The sequence below is a fragment of the Patella vulgata genome, chromosome 5 (genome assembly GCF_932274485.2).
Source record: "Patella vulgata chromosome 5, xgPatVulg1.2, whole genome shotgun sequence".
NCBI lineage: Eukaryota > Metazoa > Mollusca > Gastropoda > Patellidae > Patella > Patella vulgata.
The window spans coordinates 20902778-20926798 of record NC_065883.2 but is presented as its reverse complement, the minus strand read 5'-3'; the positions used below and the strand labels follow the sequence as shown (position 1 = coordinate 20926798).

The 24021-nt window shown below is 37.4% G+C and overlaps 1 protein-coding gene across 1 annotated transcript; it reads right to left on the bottom strand.

The window, feature by feature from the left end:
- Nucleotides 1-11369: 11369 nt before the first annotated feature.
- On the bottom strand, nt 11370-21594 carry LOC126821557 (glutamate receptor ionotropic, kainate glr-3-like; the record flags this gene model as incomplete). Its single annotated transcript, XM_056100946.1, has 7 exons — nt 11370-11589; nt 12095-12360; nt 12660-12856; nt 13509-13821; nt 15000-15087; nt 19985-19992; nt 21538-21594. Coding segments are annotated over 7 exons (1149 nt in total), but the record flags the coding sequence as incomplete, so codon positions are not given.
- Between the last annotated feature and the right edge of the window lie 2427 nt (nt 21595-24021).

The following is a 24021-nucleotide window of genomic DNA, read 5'->3' as shown; positions in this document are numbered from 1 at the left end:
GTTGACGATTTTGAATAGCAGTAAAATTTAGCTTCTTGGTTATTACAGCAGCTTTAGTAATTACGTTTGTTTTATTTTTTAAATTGCTTTATCATTAACTGTACCGTTAAGAGCGGCATCTTTTGGTTTAGCACAAATACTATCTCTGAATCACTTTCTTTAGCAGGAACATGATACTAGCAGTAGTTTCATTTTACTTTTACAAGTTTCTTAAAACAATTGTTGAGTTGTCTAAAGTGCTTATTTATAAATTCAATTTCTTGTTCTAGCTTTCTGTTATGTTTCGTAAAAAAGTAGTCTTGATTATCCCGACCTGTCAATCAGACGTAGAATGGTCGATAGACTGGTTAAGCGAGACTAATTTCAAAACAAGGGCACGTAACCTATCTTTTACTCAAAAGTGTCTGGATGTTATGGACGCAACTTGGAACCAGTTTTCAGTCTAATATTTATGTATTGTTTAATGGTCGAGAGCGAGACATTAAGTAATATATTGTAACAACAAGAGGACCGTCAGGTCCGAGTGTTTTTACAATATATTACGCAATGTCTCAGCTCGAGACCATTAAACATCTTAAAATACAGACACTCCGCACGTGCGTTTACAGTGAAATACGTCACTCGAGTCTAATATTTGACAAGGTACGATTGGCAAGTTGCCCGTACGATTATTTGAAATAATGGTACGCCAACATCAAAGGGTGACGTCACATCTGTATTTTAAGTATTGTTTAATGGTCGAGAGCGAGACATTAAGTAATATATTGTAACAACATGAGGGACGTAGGCCCGAATGTTTTTACAATATATTACGCAATGTCGTAAGCTCGAGACCATTAAACATCTTAAAATACTGACACTCCGCACGAGCTTTTACGTCACACTAGTCCAATATCTCACTAGTATGAATAAAGTACTATTGGCAAGTTGCCCGTACGATTATTTGAAATAATGGTACGCCAACATCAAAGGGTGACGTCACATCTGTATTTTAAAGATGATTAATGGTCATAGCTTATTAAGTACAACATGATCGTTTATTTAGTGACTATAATTGTGTGAAACTGATTTGAGGCTTGGCATATGTATAAATATTGTGGCGTAATTGTCGAGATATTTGGAGATATTTATTTATGGTGGGTCACCCTACATTATATCCATCAAAGGATTATTTGTTTCGACGTAAACACCATATGTTATAATGTCACTTGGCACCAAAAGTACATTAAAATTCCGTATTTTAGATTTTTTACCGGACCCATTGTTATTTAACTTCTGACATTGTGGCATTACTGTGTAGTTCTTATTGTACAACCGATGTTAAAAGCAAAAAATCGCATACACATCTATTTGTCAACTGCATGCAGTCTTGTACAACACCCTTGATTACCTAGCACACTGTATAGCGGCGTATACCCGTCTTCATCACCCTAGTCGGCGCAGAAAAGTACTCTTATATCGAATTCCAACTGCCAAGGGATCTTTTACGTGCACACCAATTTGTACACGCGACCTCGGTTTTTCGTCCCATCCGAACGATTAAAGGGGAAACCACACCGGAAAATCTGGATGAACTTTTTCGGCCAATGCAGGGATCGAACACCCGACCTCCAGCCTAGCGAGCCAGCGTCTTATCCTCTTGGCCACGTGATCCCCTAATTGTGTGTTATTGTTTCTCTTCCTGTTTTATGTTCTTGTTCCTGCTGTAAATAAATTTTATATTTACCATACAGATCTTCTGTTATACAGTGATAGTGTTACAGTATTTGCAAAAATATGGATTGGAAATGGCCAAAAGCAGCTAGCGCCCCCTACATCTTTTATGGCCTCTTTTTAACCTGACTGAATCTAAGCCTGTGGATTATCTACTGTAGATAGTTTGATTTATCTTTCTTAATTAATTGTTCAATAATCAATAAGTACATATTAGTATATATAGTACAATTCTTATAGAGAAATCTAATATGAATTTTTGGCGTGTTGTCGTCGATCACCCCAGAGCAGCCGTCACGCAGTTTTCCAAAAGTCAATCATACAACACGGGAATGAAATGAAATGACATTAAATGGGGTTTAACGCCCTACTGTTCTGCCCCTACTGGGCAAATAAAGACGGGCATACACCATGCAGTGTGCTCCGAGGGGCATTTAGTCCTGGCTGGGGCGCTACGGCATACTCTTACTTCGAATTGGCGAGGGTTCTTTTACGTGCACCCCAATGTGTACACGCTTCTTCGGTTTTTCGTCCCGTCCTCTCTATATCACTGACAAAGGAGAACCACGTCGGCCAACGCATGAATCGAACACCGAACCTCAAGGTTAGCGAGATAACGGCCTACTCACTGAGACATCGTGGCTGCCACACAAAACGGTAAAAGTCTGCGCATTGGTATGCTTACTCATTGGTATGCGGTGACTTAAATCAATAGAAACGTTTGACTTTTCTACTTTATATACAATACTTCAACATTCCGACCTCAAAGACAGTTTGGATTGGTTTGTTGATAAAGCCTTCAATGACGCACTTGGAAAAGGCAGACAGATGACGGTCATTTACTCACATGAGGCTGAATGGATTATTAAAGATGCCTATTACCAGATTTTATTTTGACTTCAAATGTTATATAAATTATTATTTATATATATATTTATTCACATGACAAGCCAATAATCAACTCTCTAGACTATCGGGTGGCGCAGACAGATATAAATGGATTAAAGTACGATCGCCATTTTTTAAAAATGGAGAAGCGAAGCTGAATCTTGATTCATAAATAACGTTGTTACGGTAATAAACAATCTATATCTAAACGGCAAATAGTGATAACGTTGCTCGCAGAGTAAAGTAGTTTGACTGAAATTTTCAATATATTAATTTTGAATTATCCCTTTTGGAACTATTATCGCAAGAACGGCTAGCTCTTTATCTAAATCTTACATACTGCATCGGAATGCTGACAATGTTGCTTCCGACAAAGTTGCATCCCAAGACAAAATACATTTTGTTATTGACAAGTAAAACGAAATTTTGAACTATAAAAACATAACGAAATAGGATCTGTGTTTCAATCAGATTGTATTTTAGCAGGACAATTGGCAGATGTCATGAAACAAGTTTACCTGAGAATAAAACTATACCCTCCCGATATTGAATTGATGACAATAAAGATATTTTATTTTCTTAATTTAATTATTGCAGAACGATTCAACAACACATCCATCTAGAAGGACAGAGACAAAGTATAAGTGTTACATTATGTCTAACAGAGTTTGTTGTATGGATCTGAGGTTTTTCAGTAATGACACATCACTGCGTTATTGTCTGCTTTTACCTATCTAAATTGGTTAATTAACATGAGTTCAAGATGGCAGCCTCAGTGGCAATGCGGTTTAGAAGGAATAGGTCGCAACTAACGCTAACTCCTCTCAAACCAACCTTATCTCCTCCACGACCGACCTTATATCCTCCCAAACCATCTGTCTCCTTTCCAACAAACCGTATTTCCTCCCAAACCAACCTTATCTGCTCCCAAACAAACCGTATTTCCTCCCAAACCGACCTTATCTCCTCCGCAACCACATATCTCCTCTCAAGCAAACCGTTTTCATTCCTAACTAACTGTACTTCCCCCAAGTGTTTCATCCTGTCTAATAGAGGTTTTTGTATCTAAGATCGCGACTTACTAAGAAATACACCTTTAAATTGCGAGCCTTATAGAAGGCACATTGCGAGCTAAATCTAACTATTACAGAATCTTTCTTTTGGCCTCAAATGATATATAAAATATTAATTAGACATTTATTAACGTAATGAACTCTTAAGACCACCGAATGGTTTTAATTTGAAACACAATCGCCATTTAATAATCTAATTTGGAAATGGATAATCGAGACAACGCTACTCCCTGAAACATTCACAACTTAGCTCATGAAGTAATTTGCCTGAAAGTTTCAATATATTCGTTTTTCATTATTTATTTTTAAACTATTATAGCACCAACTATCGGCGTTTTAACTAAATCTTATACTTTATGCATGTTTAAACAAAGAGATTTGAACAACCTCCCATCGTAATTTGTTTCTGTTGCTTTTCAATATGAGTCAGAATTGTGAGGGAAATATATGCCAAGTTTGGAATCGATGCACAAGTCATATGGGGATTTATTTTATGATCAGTAGTGGAATACCGCGTTTTATCAGTGAAATAAAAGTGTTATTCCACTGGCTAGTAGTACTTTTAAAAAGTTGTGTTTTTGTCCGGAACGTCGACACCAACCTCCCTAGCTACGTACGTCACTGAACACCCTACCCTGTATGTGGTCCATAGATCCGTTAACTTTTTATATTTGCACCTGATTCACCGGCTGAATTGAATTCAACCAAATTCATATGTTTGGCTAGTTTGTATTAAGGTTTGTTCAAATGAATTTGGGGCACCTAATACGGGTTGGACGGGACCACAGCAAATCAATACATTTTCACAGATTATCGACTAAATTTTTTAGAGCAATTTCGTGGCACACTAACCAGGAGTTCCCGCTATTGATCCCGGTTCTGGTTGAAAATGTTTAGAGATTTTCCAACCTGTTTTCCACTAGTTCAGAAGGGGGACATGATTAGGAAAAGCCGCACGTTAAAATTACCCCAATTATCCCGCCTGGTGAAACCAAATAAAGAGTTAAAACCTGGGCCCTGTTTCACAAAAACTTAAACTAAAATCACTAAAATTGATTTTTAACTTAAATCAAACTGAAATTTTAAATTTTATGCGTTTTACGAAGATCGATTGTAACTTAAAATGCAATTTTAATAGATTTTAGTTACAATTGCTTGCGCTCGCGCAGTGCACAATTCCGGCCGAATGGTTTGCACGTGCGTGCTGTATCATAAGGCCTGTCATTGAGTGAACTGGCGTGGTTTCGAATCCCTGGTTGTACGTGACAAGGAGTAGGTCGCCTGCCCAACCTCGTGGGTTTTCTCCGGGTCCTCCGATTTCCTCCCACTGCTAAAGACCCCTACGCGCAAGCGAATTATTGAAATAAAAATAAACCATATGTTAGTCCCGAAATGACCTAGTTTGTGTCGAGTGGCCGTTAAACCCCAGTTCTCTCTCTCTCCCAAAACCATAAATACTTTGCATATGGCGTATCTAGTATTATAGCCGGACTGACGGGGTTTCGATTCCCCTGAATGTACGTGACATGGAGTAGGGTCGCCCGTCCAACCTCGTGGGTTTTCTCCGGGTCCTCCGGTTTCCCCCCACTACTAAAGACCCCTACGCGCAAGCGAATTATTGAAATAAAATTAAACCATATGTTAGTCCCGAAATGACCTAGTTTGTGTCGAGTGGACGTTAAACCCCAGTTCTCTCTCTCTCCCCAAACCATAAATACTTTGCATATGGCGTATCTAGTATTATAGCCGGACTGACGGGGTTTCGATTCCCCTGAATGTACGTGACATGGAGTAGGGTCGCCCGTCAAACCTCGTGGGTTTTCTCCGGGTCCTCCGGTTTAACCCCACTACTAAAGACCCCTACGCGCAAGTGAATTATTGAAATAAAATTGATCCATTTGTTAGTCCCGAAATGACCTAGTTTGTGTCTAATGGACGTTAAACCCCATCTCTCTCTCTTTCTCTCTCTGGCCTACAAAGGGTTTAGATTTTTTTTTAGAGCTTTTTTTTGTGGGGGGGGGGGGCGGTGTCAATTGATTATTTGAAAATAGTATAATTTATACTTGAATCATGGTAATATATAAAATAGTAACAAAGAGTTTTGTTTACTGGGGTTTTGAGGGGTTTTTGTTTTTGGGGTTTTAATTTGGGGCGTCATCTAATTGCTTATATTGCCTTACAATAAAATAAACGGGTGGGCCGCAGCTATATGTCCCATGCAATGAAAAGAAATTGAATGAAAAATATTTTTGTGAATGATGGAATGTTTAAATTATATAATACATCTCTATGTCACAATAGATCTCACAACGTAGCTCTAATCAATGTTTGTTAATGTCGTGATTTTAAGTTAGGAGAGGGTGACCGCTGTCCTAAGTTTAAATTGATTTTAGTTAAAATTGTCCCTTAAAAAGTTTTGTGAAAAGCCACTATTTTAAGTTAAGATACAATTTTAACTTACAATATTATTTAAGTTAAGATACAATTTTAACTTACAATTTACAATATTATTTAAGTTAAGATACAAATTTAACTTACAATATTATTTTAGTGGATTTTATCTAAAATGCTTAAAATCGTTTTGTGAAACGCATCTATCTTAAGTTAGGATGGAATTTTAGTTTAAGACGATTTTAAGAAGATTTAAGTTTTTTGTGAAACAGGGCCCAGGTTTGTTTTTCGTTTTATTTCGGGTGGTACTAAGGAAGGATTATATTTAGACATTTGCTCATTGATAGAAACATGTCCCAAAATAATTGTCTTTTATCAGATCGTCGAAAGAACTTTTGGCCTTCTTACTGATTTATTGTTCAAATTTTACAGAATTTATTTTTCCAATGGTATTCCAGAATGATACACCCAGGTCATAAATACAGCGGTCAATTGTTACTCAGAAAATATTATTGGAATCGAATCAGAGTAAATTAAAAGTTGAAATCCGGTGGGTTTATTTACGATTATAACATCAATATGCAACAATACAGCTAGGTATGTATAGGATTTGTTATTAATTGGCAATGAGATGAATCGCCTACTGCTCTGCCCCGACTGGGCAAATGAACAAGGCTTGCGCTATATACAGTGTGCTATGGGGGAAATTTTGCCAGGATAGCGGCGCTATGGTCTATACTCTTATATCGAATTCAAACTGTCCGGACAGCAGCGCTATGGCCTACTCTTATATCGAATTCAAACTGCCAAGGGATCTTTTACGTACACGTCAATTTATACACTAGACCTCGGTTATTCGTCCCATTCGAACGATTAGACAACTGTCCTTGCCAGGTCCTCCATCCTGCACCATTGACAAGGGGACACCATGCCGGAAAATCCCAATGAACTTTCTCGGACAACACCGGGATCTACCCAGCGACCTCTATGCTAGCAAGCCAGCGTCTTACCTACTTAGCCACCGTGGCTCCCTCCGTGAAATAAAATAAATGAAATTGGGTTTAACGTTCTACTGTTCTGCACCGATCGGGCTAATGGAGATGAACATACGCCAGGCAGTGTGCTATGAGGAAACTGTCCGGGCATTAGAGCTTATACTTATTTCAAATTCCAACTGCCATTCGGATGCTACGAAAATTGAGGTCCAATGTACGTACAGTGACCCGTGACAATTGGAATTCGAAATAAGAGTAAGCTGTAGTGCCGCTGTTCGTGTTAAATTCCTCTCATAGCCTAGCACACTGCATGTCGTATGCCCGTCTTCATTATCCCTACCGGTTTCATTTTTTTGCAACCTTTGACAAGAATAATTTTGATATGCTTTCAAATTTGCAAATTGTAAGTACATATATACTTTTAATATAACAAGAACAAACTATAATATTCATCTAATAGCTGTGCTGCTCGGGGGTGGGGGGTGTTCTACTACTATTGGACAATCTGGTTAAAACACAGATCCTATTTCGTTTCGTTTTTATAGTTCAAAACTTCGTTTTACTTGTCTTTACTACACTTGGATCTGGAAGAGTTGTTATTTAACTCGTGTTCTGAATGGTGTCAGGGATAAGCCAATGAAACGGTCTGTTACGGCGAGCTTTAGGCGTGTGGGTAATCCACTAGTAACATCAATACTGATTGGTTAATCAAATGTCTGACGTCATAGGGTCATAAGTCGGTCTTTTAACCCCTGACGTGACCTATAGCTATAACTTGTCAGATCTTCATGTAGTGTAGGCCATCGAAAGTATAAAAAAACGAAATATAGATCTGTATTTTAATCAGATTGACTATGGGATTGATTATATAAGTAGTTCCAATCAAGGTGGATGATCAATCTGATTAAAATACAGATCTTTTTTTTTATACTTTCGAAGACCTATGAAATGAAATGAAATGAAATGAAATGGGGTTTAACGTCCTACGCTTCTGCACCTAACCTGGGCTAATTGAAGACGGGCATACGCCATACAGTGTGCTATGAGGGAAATTTTGCCCGGGCAGCGGCGCTACGGCCTACTCTTATATCGAATTCCAACTGCCAAGGGATCTTTTACGTGCACGCCAATGTGTACACGGGACCTCGGTTTTTCGTCCCATCCGAACGACTGGGCAGCTGTCCTTGTCAGGCCCTCCGTTCTGCATCACTGACAAGGGGAAATCACGCCGGAAAATCAAGATGAACTTTCTCGGCCAATGCAGGGATCGAACACCCGACCTCCAGGCTAGCGAGCCAGTACTGCATGATGATCTGACCAGTTGTAGTGGGAGGGTTCATGACGTTGATTTTTCTAAATGGAATACCCACAGTTCCGTCCATCGCACGCCAAGAACTCGCTGCCAGAGACTATATCATTGGCTAATCCCTCACATCAACCAGATCCTGGTGTAGTAAAGACAAGTAAAAGGAAATTTGAAAATATAAAAAAACAAAAAAAACGAAACGAAATAGAATCTGCGTTTTAATCAGATTGGGTGAATGATGATTATGTGAATGGAGAACAAACTGATGGTCTTAACCTATCATAATGGTGGCACGAGGAGATGCAGTTTGTTCTTCACGCCCAGGACATCGAATTGTTTATCATTCTCTTGTAAGTTTCCCAATAAGACACAAGTCAGCGATATCACCCTAGGTGGAATGGGACGTTAGCCCCAAAAATATTACTAAATCTTTCATTAAACCACATTTCATTCTTTGATTATGTCTGTTAAATTTAATCTCCATGGCAATGTTTGAACAAACGAGTTTATAATTGGGATTTGAAACATGTAAGAGTTGATGTCGCGATTTTTTTTAGGTAAATTTGTTTGGTTGTTATTTTTGCAGCAGTACTAAAGCTTCTATCTCCGACTTGATGATGGAATGCACAAAAATGTTTTGATGATAGTATCTCAAATTACTCGTTCGTTGGTATACAATTCCATTAGTAGTTCTGTTAGATACACAGGCGTTGCACCCTGTTCACACTGTGCGTCAAACATAAAATCTAAAAAGAGATGTTTGTTTTGTTTTAGGGGGTTGGATGGCCGAGTGGTTAGCACGTGCGTGCATGTATCATAAGGCCTGTCATTTAGTCAACTGGCGTGGTTTCGAATCCCCGGTTGTACGTGACAAGGAGTAGGGTCGCCTGTCCAACCTCGTGGGTTTTCTCCGGCTCCTCTGGTTTCCTCCTACTGCTAAAGACCCCTACGCGCAAACGAATTATTGAAATAAAATTAAACCATATGTTAGTCCCGAAATGACCTAGTTTGTGTCGAGCGGACGTTAGACCTCATTTATCTCTCTCTCTCTCTCTCTCTCTCTCTCTCTCTCTCTCCCAAAACCATAAATACTTTGCATATGGCGTATCTAGTATTACAGGACTGACGGTGTTTCGATTCCCGGTTGTACGTGACAGGGAGTAGGGTCGCCCGTCCAACCTCGTAGGTTTTCTCCGGGTCCTCCGGTTTCCTTCCACTACGCGCAAGCGAATTATTGAAATAAAATTAAACCATATGTTAGTCCCGAAATGACATAGTTTGTGTCGAGTGGACGTTAAACCCCATTTCTCACTCTCTCGTTTTGTTTTAATTAGTTTTTAAGACTACTTCTCGACACGTAAAACCGTCGAGTGGACGTTAAACCTCATTTCTCTCTCTCTCTCTCTTGTTTTTTTTAAATTAGTTTTTAAAACTACTTCTCGACACGTAAAACCGTGAGGTGAACATTGTTTTAAGTAAGTTCTCATCCTAAATCAGTTGATGGATTGCTCGGATTTGTTAAAATATGATGACGGGCACCATAGTGTTAGATTAAAACAGCCCTAACCAATGTCTTTTGCCTGTTTAAACACCACCCAACCAATTACGGACATATTCTGAAATAAGTAGGTGCACATAGGGAGTCATTTCAGAATTCTGTAAAACAATAAATTATAGTTTACCCGAACTCTATCCCATATTCACTACATATTGGACAAACTCAAAACCCACCGGGTAAACCACAAGACAGTAATCATATTTCTGGTAATAGGCGCTTAATAAATAAATTATTATTATTATTATTACGGGCACCTAAACGGTCATAAAGTGTATACCTTAATGACGTATTTTTCTGCAATGAAAAATTATTATTGTACATAAATAATTTACAAATACTGCCATACCAAACGATCAAATTGTATATTGTAAATGATATATTTCGCTTCAATAAAACTGTTATTGACGATCGTTAATATATTTAACTATTTCTCACACCAAGAACTTGGTAAGAGGCTGGGTTAATTGTTCTTGAAATTTCACCGATTCCTATACGAAATACGAAAGGACTGAATCTCACCGCTCCCCGAAAGTCATCGGGGAACCACTGTTCGTCAGAATTGTCTATCTGGATAAAATCGATTCGCACAACAATGCTTGTAGTTTTAACTCTGTATAGCCTTCATATTTGCCAGGGCGAAAATGTCAGATGTTTTAAATATAATCAAGATGTCGACCTCGATCTAAATTGAAACGTCTCTTTTCGCACAACAATGCCCGTAACTCCGTAACACCGATGAGTTCAAAAAAGCTTACAGCCAAATTTTATGGTTTTAATAAGGTTATTAATGTATATCCTATGTGATCAAGTGAATTTGATCTTTGCCACTTCACAAATGACAGATGCATTCATTGTTAATTAAATGTCGACCTTGGATTTCGTCAGATTTGGGCAACGAAAGGGCTCATACCCTCATCTACGGCGTTGTAATTCTCATCGTGCTGTCTATCTTAATCCGCCTCTGTTATTTCGAGTTTTTTTTTTAATTGTCTATTGTATATTATAAATTACATGTTACAGACGTCATTGGTGCGAGACATGGAGGCTCGGTGGGTATGAAGCTGGTGTTATCAATTCATCAACATAATAATGTTTTCTTGGGGGTCTTGATCTTCTGCATAATATACAATACATAAGTCCTTGTTTCTCGGGAGAGCTACTTTGGTTCGCTGGGTATTACAAAGTTGGCCGTATAGTTTCCTGGTGATTTTTTAGTCTGGTCGTGGACCATATCTGCGGGCTCTAAAGCTCATGCCATATAAGCTCATGCCTTATAAGTCCGGTTCTGTACACTCGACTTGTTATTGTATTATTTACTAATCACCTCTAGTTCATCAATTAAGGCCATAACAACTTGTATATTTTGAGGGTTCCAATTTCAATAGATGGCCGAAAACCACCGTGTAATGCCTACTGGTAATCTGAATTTATAACACTACAACTATTCACTCTGATTTCTTCTTTTGACGAGTGTATATAATTTCTCCTAAAATGATTGTTGAAGCAATCGCTATTCCTAAAGCAATGACGTAGAAAGCACTTTGGATATCAATTAATTCAATCTTCCTTACTTCGGATATTAAAGACCCTTTACACGTTCCTTGTTTTGGCCACCATCTTTGTTTCCATATTTGTAGTAAACCGGTTTCGTATATTCTCAACATCCTAGCGAAAAAGAAGAAACACAAATTTTACTATTTTATAATTAAAACAAAATGGTAATTACATGGATATTGCAATTTCTGTATCTATCAGGGCATATTTAAAGGAATTCGAAAAACTAGGGCAAGTGTAAATCGGAGGCGGCGCGGATGACTCACAGGCATTGAGTGCTCAACCTGTCCCCGCCCCCCTCTATAATTTCTCTTCGTATTTTGTTTCTAATTGGTATTCATTGTTCTGGACTGTGGACGCCGTACTTTCTCTTAAATATTGCCCCACAGCCCCTGACTAGCTTATACTAAACAAATGCCCTGCGTTTCATTATTATTTATGACATTTATATTTATTTGACACACCTTGCAGAGTTAATCAACATTTCACAACAAAAGAGAATAACTCTGGTAAGTATACGCTGTGTACGAAGCTGCTAAAATCCCCTAAAATAAGAGTATGCAAATCGTGAGTGTATTGCGAAAAGAAAAGAAACTTTTAATTTCAAAAAACTTACTCGTCATAAAAAAGATTATAAAACGGCGAATCTTTTGGTAAACCAACGCCATATTGTAAAGGAAAAAATAATTCTTTTAAAAACACCCAATCACACTTTTTGGCCATTTCTATTTCTAACATTCCTTTGTCAGCGATATAGGCATAGTTTCCAGTCTCAACTTTTTCCATATGTACGGCTGTAGATTCACTTAGCACATCAGGATCACTTTTAATAAATTCAGAAACACCTTCCCATAACTGCTGTACTTCTTTACCTTTGGAGCTCTGAAACCAGACAAATTATACCAAGAATGGTGTGATATCTTTGATAGTCTAAATCCCCGTTCATTTTCATATAATTCCTCATAATTTCAACAAATGAATGAGGATTTTGGAAAAATAGGTGAGATTACAATCCGAAAAAAAAATCGAAACGAAATTGTAATACAAGTACCATCATATTTAGATATGTGCTAAAATGATAAGTAAATATAGCATAATACGCCTACACCTAAATGTCGTCGTATAAAATGAAAGCCTACGTTTAGCACAGTAATAATTACCTGAAGAAATGTCACCCATACAGTGCCACCGAGAGTACCCCATCTATATGTATTCTGGCTACCCAATTCATCCAATGTTTCAAACGGTGGTTTATCCTTCGCCACGGTTAAAAATGCTATTAAATTGCCGCTGTAGGTAGCAGCTACTATGATAGAAAAAAGCCACCAAAATGCAACAAGAAATCTACCACTCGATGACTTGGGTTGGTTTGGACCACCTGTCGATCAAAAAATGTATATACGAGAGTAGGTCCACATTAAAGTATGTATTCATCTTTGTGTAAGTACAGTGGAATCCGGCTATTCAGGCCAGGATCTGTATAGTTGAATTACAATGTAAACGTCTATCTAGTCGCTCGGGAGGTATGTAAAACCAAACTCCCGTTAATGATATCCTGGGAAATGGAAATTGAAGTAATTCCCGCCTTTATTTGTAGAGAGAAATGAAATGAAAAGGGGTTTAACGTCCTACTGTTTTGCTCCGAAATGGGCTAATGAAGACGGGCATACGCCATACAGTGTGCTATTAGGGAAATTTTGCCCGGACAGCTTATATCGAATTCCAACTGTCAAGGGATCTTTAACGTCCACTCGACACAAACTAGGTCATTCAGGGACTAACACGTGGTTCAATTTTATTTCAATAATTCGCTTGCACAAAGGGGCCTTTATCAGTGGGAGTAAACCGGGGGACTTGGAGAAAACCCACGAGGTTGGACAGGCTATCCTACTCCTTGTCAGGTACAATGCCAGTTGACTCAATAACAGACATTACGATGCAGTGCGCGTGCATGCGCTAACCATTCGGCCATCCAAATCCCCGCATTCATATTTGATCCATTAATGATCTTTTTAAACATATAAACCTACCTTGAATTAACATTGCTCCATAAACATAGAGAATCATATCGAGAAAACTATATCTTTTCTTATTCTGAGTTACATAAAAAGGATTGCACCTTTCCAGCGTATATAGTAGGAAAGTCAGTAGCAAGAAAGATGCAATGATACACACAAAAACCTGCCATTTAAAAGGTTCTGCTAATTTTCTCCACTTGGATCTATTCGGATCGGGCATTTTAAACAAGACCGCCGAATAGTCATGAAAAAAAGGGAAGCTGAAATCCATGACCTTTAACCTTTCAGATGTTATGACCAAAGGTGCTACAACAAGGTCAACCTCCTGAAACGAAATCAATATTTAGTGCATTTAGTATAAATTTCGACTAGAACTGTTCACTTCTTGAGTAAAGCATAAAATGCACAGTGGTACTAGGACTCCATAAAATGACGCGCTCTGGTGCCAAACAGCTTGAAATGCAAAAGGGCCGCGAAAATGGCGTATCTTCATGGCAACTAGTAATTTGTTGTTGGCTCATCTGAAAATGACAGTATAGGCGAACAGTTGATTCATAAACGTTTGGACATTGTGAGGGTATCGGGACTGGTGTGCGACGATATGTTTTAAAAATAAGGGAGGTGATCGCATTATCTATGAATTCAAAGTACTAAGTATGTCTAAATTACTCCATTTACATTTGAAAAAGTCGTATGCAGTGGCTGCCATCTTGGATTTTGATGTGACATGCACACCAAATGTAATAAGCGATAGAATTCTGGTTCTGGCATTTATAGCCATCTTGAAATCCAATACGACGGCCGTTCCTTGATATTGAAAACTTGGGGTATAGGCACTTTATATCCTGCCCGAAATGCAGTAGAATTGGAGAATTCAACAAAACTAGTTTATTTTGGTGATCACTTTGGAATTCAAGATGTCTGCCACCAGGGCTCGTCATATTTTTCTTCTTTTTTTTTTTTTTTTTTGTTTCTCATTTTTTTTATGATCCTTAGAAATCATACAGTGCTCATGTGCAAAGTTTCATGCTTTACTGAAGACGTCAAAGTTTATTAATATTTATATGTTTAGCCACTCTACTATTTCAGTATTCAGTCGAGTTTCTTCAAATGAACATTGGATTGAATCTCTTTGGTGCTTGAAGGGGTCATTGTCTCCTAGTAACTAATGCACTATTTAAAAACAGGTGTTTAGACTATACTTTCTCCAGTACTTGTTTATATATTTTGACATTTTCTTGACATTGACATGTTAACAGAGCTATTTATCAAGAATGTTGATTTTACGACATTACTTTGAACATAGATAGACATATTAAATATTGTTCGAATATACAATGTTAGGGGTGGGAATTTGCCCTGACAGTGGTGGAATTTCCGCATACTCATTTCGAGCTGGCAATTTTGCTGTAAAATTCCAAGTTACGATCTGCCCTTGATTGTTCACGACCCAATTTTGGGTTACTGTTATAGGATTGTGTTTTGTTCCTCGTATTATCTTACCCGTCTCAAGACTTGACCTACTAGACCTGTCCATGATCCGTTTGCCACCACACCCCATTGTCCATCAGTAGGTTCGATTAATGTGAAACTATAAAAAAAGAAACACAATATGTTGACAGGCAACGAAAAAGTTAAGGGTCTGCCCTCAATTTATGTTGGAAACATAGGCGTGCACATAAAAGAGCCCCTTACAAATGGAATTCGATGGAGAAATGCCACTGTCCCTAAAAAATTTCCGTCATAGCACTCTGCATAGCGTATGCCCATCTTCAATAGTCCGACTGGCGCAGAAAAGTAGGAAAATTAAATGAAATGGCCCATTTCAAATGGGGTTTAACGTCCTACTGTTCTGCCCCGAGTGGGCTAATTGAGAAGGACATGCACTATACAGTGTACTATGAGGGAAACTTTGCACTGATAGCGGTGTTACCGGCCTACTCTATCGGCGGACTGGTGCACCCGCGGACTAGTGAACCCACCGACTAGTGCACCCGCGGACTAGTGAGTATTCCCCGTTTTCTCCATGAACAAAAGAAAAGTATTGTCCGTGATTCGTTAAGATTATTGCCGGTTAATGATCTTTCTATAAATAAATAAAACATAATAGCGCCACTCACTAACGCACTCAACTAAACCTCAATGCCATAACTCGTCAGTTCATGACAATTAATTAACCTACATAGATACTTACTGAGATATACAATAAACATCAAAGACGAAATAAAATAACAATGGTCATCAGGAGTTAAATATTAATGATAGTTGTTTCGTTAATGATAGTATTACACAATAGATAAGGCTGGTTGTAGACTCTTATCTATTTTATTCATTATCTTCGTGTGTCGCAGTTTGGCTCGTTTCCTTGTTATAATTAAATAATATTTAGATACTAAGCAAGCTGTATATTGTAAATGCATATTGGTCGGGAAAGTTCATCCAGATTTTCCAGCGTGGTTTCCCCATATCAGTGATGCAGGACGGAGGGCCTGACAAGGACAGCTGTCTAGTCGTTCGGGTGGGACGAAAAACCGAGGTCCGGTGTACACATTGGCGTGCACGTAAAAGATCCCTTGGCAGTTGGAATTTGATATAAGAGTAGGCCGAAGTGCCGCTGCCCGGGCAAAATTTCCCTCATAGCACACTGTATGGCGTACGCCCGTCTTGATTAGCCCAGTTTAGGAGCAGAACAGTAGGACGTTAAACCCCATTTCATTTCATTTCATTTCGTAAATATAAAACAGAAACCCAAAACAAGGTTTACACAATAAATAAACTTTTGACTTCTGGAAAAGCTTCATAACAGTGTTTCATAATGATAATGAAAACAAAATACTCCGCCATTATATACCTAAGTCAAAGTTATTTTCATGAAATACAAAAATGATTAAATCCGAGAAATTTATAATTAGCAATTATAATAGGTTAGGTTTATGTGAGTACAAAGTTTCATGAAGATAATCTAGAACAATTTAGGAGATGGTCCGGAAGCAAAATCGTGTTGAAAAAACTGGTTCCCCCATCCCCCACTCCCCTTTATCTCGTTCAGTCCAGAATAATTAGAATGAAACCAGTTGATTAATTAATACTGGTCTGTTATAGGTTTCATAAAAACTGGAAATCAAATAGAAACGTAAATGATGTTGTTCCACTCGAGTGTAACACACACGAAATCTAGCACAACCGTGACATCAGTACATGTAATTTCAATTGATACATAAATCAATTAAGATATAAAACATTGATAAAATAAAGAATTCACAATAAAAAGTGAATAACACAAGATCACAATCTTCCAGTGAATCTGTAGATGAGTATGTTACTGCCTTAAGACATTTGAGTATAAACTGTTGTTATACTGCAGGTGTTCGATGAGTTAATTTGGGATATGATTATTGGAAAATCTTACAATAGAACCATTAAAGAAAACTTGTTAATGGCCGCTAATAACTTGCACGATCTGTAAAACTTGCCGAAAGGGGAAATCAAACATTAACCAAAACACAAGCTTCTAATTTGTAAACCAAGTGTAACCCCCGCCCACCTCAGCCTCAGTCCCAAAGATTTGTCCTTTTTGATATTCGCGCATTTCAGACCATAACTTCCTGGATTATTATAGCCCCTGATTGTACGAAACATATAGTTCGCGTTAGCTAAAAAGGTGACTTTTCGTACAATCAGGGGCCATAATCCATGAAGTTACGATCCAATACAACAATATCGAAAGGAACCGAGATCTTTGGGAGATAAACCTATTTCATGTTTCGTCAAACTCGGATAAAAAGTGTGACCTGTAAAGTGTCCACAAACAAATTATGGACGGACGGGCGTCCGGGCGGACAGGGGCGACGACAATATATGTCCACATGAAAATGTGGGCGTATAAAAATTGCGACATGTTCTGCAAACAATTACATAATATGCCCAACTGAAAGGCAAATCAGACTTTCACACCATACCTTATTACACAATATTGATCGACAATGATTACAAATCGATTACTCGTAAGGTAATTCATATCCATCTATGTTTTATCGTCCTAGAATGCCAACCAACGCTTGAAGGTATCTATGACCTGACTATGACATGTAATCTAGGAATTTTGTTTCAGTAGCCTAAAAGATGCATTATGTAAGATTTAAATAACGAGCCGGTCGTTCTTGATATAATAGTTCCCAAATAGATACTTGAAAATGTCATTCTAATTACTTTATTCTGGGCGTAGTTATCACTGTTTCAAGTTTTGACAAGGTGTGTCATAGATTGTTTATTGTCGTAGCAACATTACTTGTTACTCGAGAGAGCGGTTGGATGGCCGGATGGTTAGCGCGTACACGTTGTATCATAAGGTATGTCATTGAGTCAACTGGCGTGGTTTTGATTCCCCGATTGTACGTGACAAGCAGTAGGGTCGCCTGTCCAACCTCGAGGATTTTCTCCGGGTCCTCCGATTTCCTCCCACTGCTAAAGACCCCTGCGCGCTAGCGAATTATTTAAAAAAAATTGAAACATGTGTTAGTCACGAAATGACCTAGTTTGTGTCGAGTGGACGTTAAAGCGGTTTCTCTCTCTCTCAGCCTCGCTCGTTTCGGCATTTTTTTTATTAAATCATTAAATGGCGATCGTATTTCAATCTGTTTCAATGTCCGCCATCCTATAATCTAGAGAGTGGCTTTTCATATGAATTTATAAACGTCTAAATAATAATTTATATAACACTTGAAGCCAAAATAAAAACCAGTAATAGGCGGATTTAGTTCTTACATAATGCGTCTTTAAGTTTAAGCCAGTAAACGAATGTTGGCCTTGAAATCATGTGACAATGTTTCGAAGTGAGAGTCTGGTAGTGTGTGAAAATACCACCCCCACCACCTCAACCACTGGTTACATCTTAATAATGTTTTTATTTTAATTATCAGATTCATAGGAATGTTTGGTTCATAAATATAAATCTTACTACGCATGGTATGAAAATTATAAAAATAAACAATAACACTAAGATACTGACACAAGCAACGTAATAAACGATGTACAATGTTTTATAAAACAATAAAACTCTGTCGAAAGAAGATTAAAATAGAAACATAAACCTCCCAGAACCGTTATAATGCATTTATAAGTAGTTTTTATACTAAATTATACGGAAGCGCAATATCCGAAATTAAGAAGTAAAGAATAACATAATGTTACTATACACGGTGTTTACCATAACGGCATTTCATAGTAGTGACAAAGAGACGAAACAATACAATGATTTGTTTTTACAATTATTATCATCTTCATAGTAATATGCTGGAACAATTAAGCGGCTTTAATTTCCTGTCATGCTATATTTACGTCTACTGATTCTATAACTTTATTAACCGATGGTGGAGATATATAAATACTTTAGATTAATATCTTAGTATGACATTTTACTAATTATTGTCCTTGTCAGACTTTATGCCATTTTTTTATTGTAAGATCCTGAATTGGGACAATTTTTATTATCAGTTTTAACTCTTTACATGTAACCTGTTTTCTTTTATTTTACTTGTTTATATTCATAAAGCATTTGATATTTATTTTTAATTTTATATAGAATCGTTGATTTATGGATATATATATATTTCTGTGATTTTTTATTTTGTCACACTGCGATCATCATATGTCTGAAACAAAATAGGCCGGTTGGAGCTGACGTACAGTAAAACTCCATTTCATTCATTCATCCATTCATTCATCCCCACCTGTTTTCACTATACAACGGACCGTTACTAATAATGCGTAAACGCTAATTAGATTAAACAGCGAACCTTTTACGTTTATAGTTCAGTGAACTGTGATCTGGGCAACACAGCTGTCCCTAACCCACCTCACTCCCCAAACTATCCAATCTGTGTGTTTTGCGGAAATAGTACTTTCCACTCTCGTCGGCCAACTATGACGTGTTGGTCACATATTCTGAAGTTTTCATTTAATACCTAAGCACAATAGAAATTGTAACTATATGAAATCCGCCAATAAGAAATGGTGTCATATATTAACAGTTTTCATAAATTATAGTAAGGCTTAAGGGGCATTAACATTTGGAGATCTCTAGTGATTGCAAGTAAAAAATCAATTTTTGATTTGACTTAATTTGACTCTCTAGTCTAACTAAATCCGACATGTTCTAGTCAGAATGTATCTATGTGTGCAAAATGTTTAACAAATCGGCCAAAATATCATATTGTAATATTTAACTGATTTCCATAATTTTCACAGAGTTTAGGGAACCTTATTCGGGGTGATAAAAACTTTTTAATAAACCTAATATCGTACACAGCAGTGGTTGGATTTTAGCACCTCGCAACAAATGTGTTTTTTTAAACAAAAATGTGTTTCGAAGGGTACACTGAGATGAATATAACTACCTGAAGTTCATGGCAGATGCCAACTCTTTTAATAAATCCAAGCAAAAGCCATCATATACCACTTTCTTATTTATTGTAGATTTCATCACAAACGGTGCCCACTAAAACAGATAATACAAATATCTACTTTATTATGACAATCATTTGAACTTTAGTTTTAAAATCTAAATGGAATAGGGTTAACGACCTGCACCAACCGGATTAATGAAGATAATCTTAAACACGGAACCTCGGGGTTCGTTCCTTCCGAACAACTAGGCGATTTGTCATTGTCATGCTTTCTATCCTGTATCCTGACATGCTGTACCCTGACATGGGGAAACAGGAAAAAAAGAGCCAACGACAACGTCGGCATAGACCCCCCCCCCCCCCCGCTCAGCTACATACATTTTTTTTTTGTAAAACAACCTTTTGTAAAACAACTTTTTTGTGAGAAAAGTGTCATAATTGTGCTTTATCCTTTATCGTCAGATGGTGCGACAGGATAGGCACTCAAAGCGCGAGATAATGATATATGTGATATCAAAATTAATGCTTTGCATCAATAATTAAATTGAATCACAATGTCATCGTATTAATTCATAATAAAAATTGACGTCAAACAGGATATATGTTGGATTTCTCTGTTTAAAAAGCTCAATGTGTATGTATATACGCCAAAATGACAATAGAGACCATTTATTTCTCACAAAAGTTCAAGCCGAGGGGGGGGGGGGATACATTTTCTCAGGAACCTGGCAAACCCTCTCCTGCAAAAATTCCTGGATACGCCCCTGTGTGACCAACTTGCTAGGAAGCCTGAGTCATACTCTCTGCGCCAATGGTGTTCGCTGTCCGAAACATAAGCATTCTCTTTCACAGAGAAAATTCGAAAACCTTCTAACTCTGTGTAAGATGACTGACCTTTATAAGTTCAAGTGCCTTCTACATGTCACTTCACATCACACGGCGTCGATCGTTGGTTCGATAGCGCGTGCATTGATTACATAAGACGTGGTAACGTAAACTGGTGCCTTTTACTCATTTTATATACCAATTTACACTAAATAGGATTTTTTTTTTATCCAGATAAACTTCAAACCTTTATTTTTCTAATACTTCAAAATGTTCTAGAATTTAATTTGCAGAAGGAAAAAAGCTTAATATTGCGAGCTAATTAATCCACACCGATATCATCCCAATATCTCAGTGGTTGTAGCAGCATAGCGAATTCACAACCCGCCGTACGTGTTTTGATACACACGGGTCGTAGGGTTTGGTAGTTCGCAGACCAGCCATAAGAAACCGGTGAAAATATTGTATAAGTGCAAGACTAAAAGTCTCTCTGGCCAGTCTGCGATCTTAGAGTTCTACGGTGCCGAACACACGCAAGTGACGCGCAGTCTCAAGCACAGGTCTACTAAAATTTGCCCATAGTAGCACGTACGGTTGGTTGTGGAGTAGGCTTAAGCGCAAACACTTTGGTCTAAGCTTTCGAATTCCAAACTTTCCTTTTTGAATTCCAACGATTTAACCTTACTTTAAACTGATATCGGGGATCATTTCTGGAGGATAGTATAAGTACACGTATAGGATAAGTCTCATTTTATTGAATATAAAATCGATTATGGCCTAGATTGTTGAATAGATACAAAGTATATACTGACTGTATTCGTTGCCACGTTGAAGTTACGATTGTTAAATCCATATTTGGTATTGGGAAATATATCATGTTCATGTGACACAACAAAGTCCTTGTTGATATATCCCACAGCACTAGCCACTCTGCCACCTGGTTTCCATAGTAACGTATATAAAATGGCTTTTCTACAGTTTGCAAAACGCTTTAAGAGAAAAATTTGAAATTAAACGTTTAGAATATATAAAAAAAAACAAATACAATCAATCAAAATACTCATTACATAAATGGGTAAAACACACCACAAAGCTTTCACATCCCAAACCAATGAATACAAATTAGAAACAGAATACGAAGTGAGATTTTATATTTTATCTGTGTCGAATTATAACATTTGAGATGAGATTGATTTCTATGTACTAACACAGAGTTGAGAATTTTATACTTACATAAACTAAGTAGTGTAACTAGACAATAATCTTGAATACACATTTACAACAACATATATAAGACTAAAAATTTTGTTTTCTACGGTCTATGTCGGACGTGATGCTTGTCACTATTATGCCCGATCAAACGTTGAATCGTGCTAATTTCGAAATCTTCATTTTTATTTGAGACTAAGGTATACGTCAGATCTTATCTAAGGTATGCCGACATTACCAAATTCAGTGCTTCAGATTCCATAAAAAAATTCCCTGTATCCATTGACGCTTTCTGTAGTTTTTACAGTAATAACTTTCATGGATCTGCTCGGAACTCTTTAAAATGTCGCTTGGTATAATATAGAAGACGTCATTTGCACTATTACCTCTGTAAATTTATCTGCTAGCATGAGTGACATCGTGGATGGATTAGATGTGGTTTCATTTAATTCCAGGTTTTGAAAAACATTCTCAAAATCATTCTTCAAAAACTGGAGAATAAAAAATCATAAAAGAATACAAATCTAGCAGTTTGTCCTTTCATAAAAAATTTGCTCCCACTCTTCCATAACATTTCCATCCATTCAATTATTTGTCCAATTATTCCATCCTAATACAACCGTTACTCCTTTCATAACCTCCGCGCAGTTATCCAACGCACGCCCACGTTGTAAGATGCGAACCGCGTCCCCACTAAGGCTGGGAAATTGGATTTATAAAGGGTTGTTATGTCACTGTGAAATGAAAATGACAAGGAACAGTGTCTAGTCAATGGGATGGCACAAAAACCAGAGGTCCGGTGTACACGTTGTGGGCTGTAGTTCGAAATAAGAGTACGCCGTAGCACCGCTGTTCGGGCAAACTTTCCTTGATATGTACACTGGTTGGTACAGAATAGTAGGACGTTAAGAAGAATTTCATTTCATTATCGGTATTGCTAAAGTAAGCTTACAACAGCGTATCGTTTCTAATCATAATGTTGGACTCTTCAACCAAACCATTCATCCACACTTACATCAGTTTATGTGTAGAATTCTTTTTTTTTAATTTTTAATACTTACATTTCTAAATGTATCCGTCACCTCACTGACGGGGTTTTCAGGAAGAACAATCAAAGCAACGTTGTCTAGCTGGATATCATGACGATTTATCTGTACAGAATTTCTTGGGGGAAGTAATATCAGCCATTTAGAAAGTTGTCTTAGAGCTGTTCTCCATTCATTCACCTCATCAAATTTATTCGCCTGAAAAGTTAATTTTACGGCGAGTATATAATTAAGTATTGGAGGTGTGTGTGTGTGTGTGTGTGTGTGGGGGGGGGGGGGTTACAGCCTAACGGTATGGCTCTATTTTTTGGAACATATTGATGTAATGGGAATGTATGTAAAAGGATTTATATTCAATTTTTGAAAAAAAATTTCTAATCAATTATGTTCGGTGAAATACGTGAACATTTTTTAAATTATTATTTCGTCGTTTGTGAATCAACCGTTACTAATTACTTCCACATTGTCTTGTAGGATATGTTTTATTTGTTCATTACAAAATGGCGTCCATAAGAATATAAATGAAATGGGGTTTGTTTAATGTACTCCGACTGGGCTGATGGAGACCGGCATACACCATAAGGTATGACCTACTCTTATATCCAAGTCCAAATGCTAATGTGTACACGGGAACTGGGTTTTTCGTCTCATCCGACCGACTATACGTTTTCCCTTGCCAAGCTCTACGTCCTGCACGGAACCACAGAATACGCGACTCGTCTGCTGATTATAAAATGTTAATTGTGTCTTAAATACTGGATATTGCGATCCTGTAGTTTCACGGCAAGATAACATCGATATTGAATGAAATTGACAAATATTGAATTCTTATTTGTGCTTTTAATTTCGAATATCATGGAAAATATTGAGTTTAATATGAGAAAGGACTAATAGTCATGTTCTTTATCTATATTTAAAAAAAGGACCGGGTGTGTTCTTTAGATAACAATCTAGACGATTAAATAAAAAAAAAAACATAGAGGGTAAAATAGAACCTTGACATCGATGTTAATTGATAGAAACGAGTTGCCCTTTCACAGC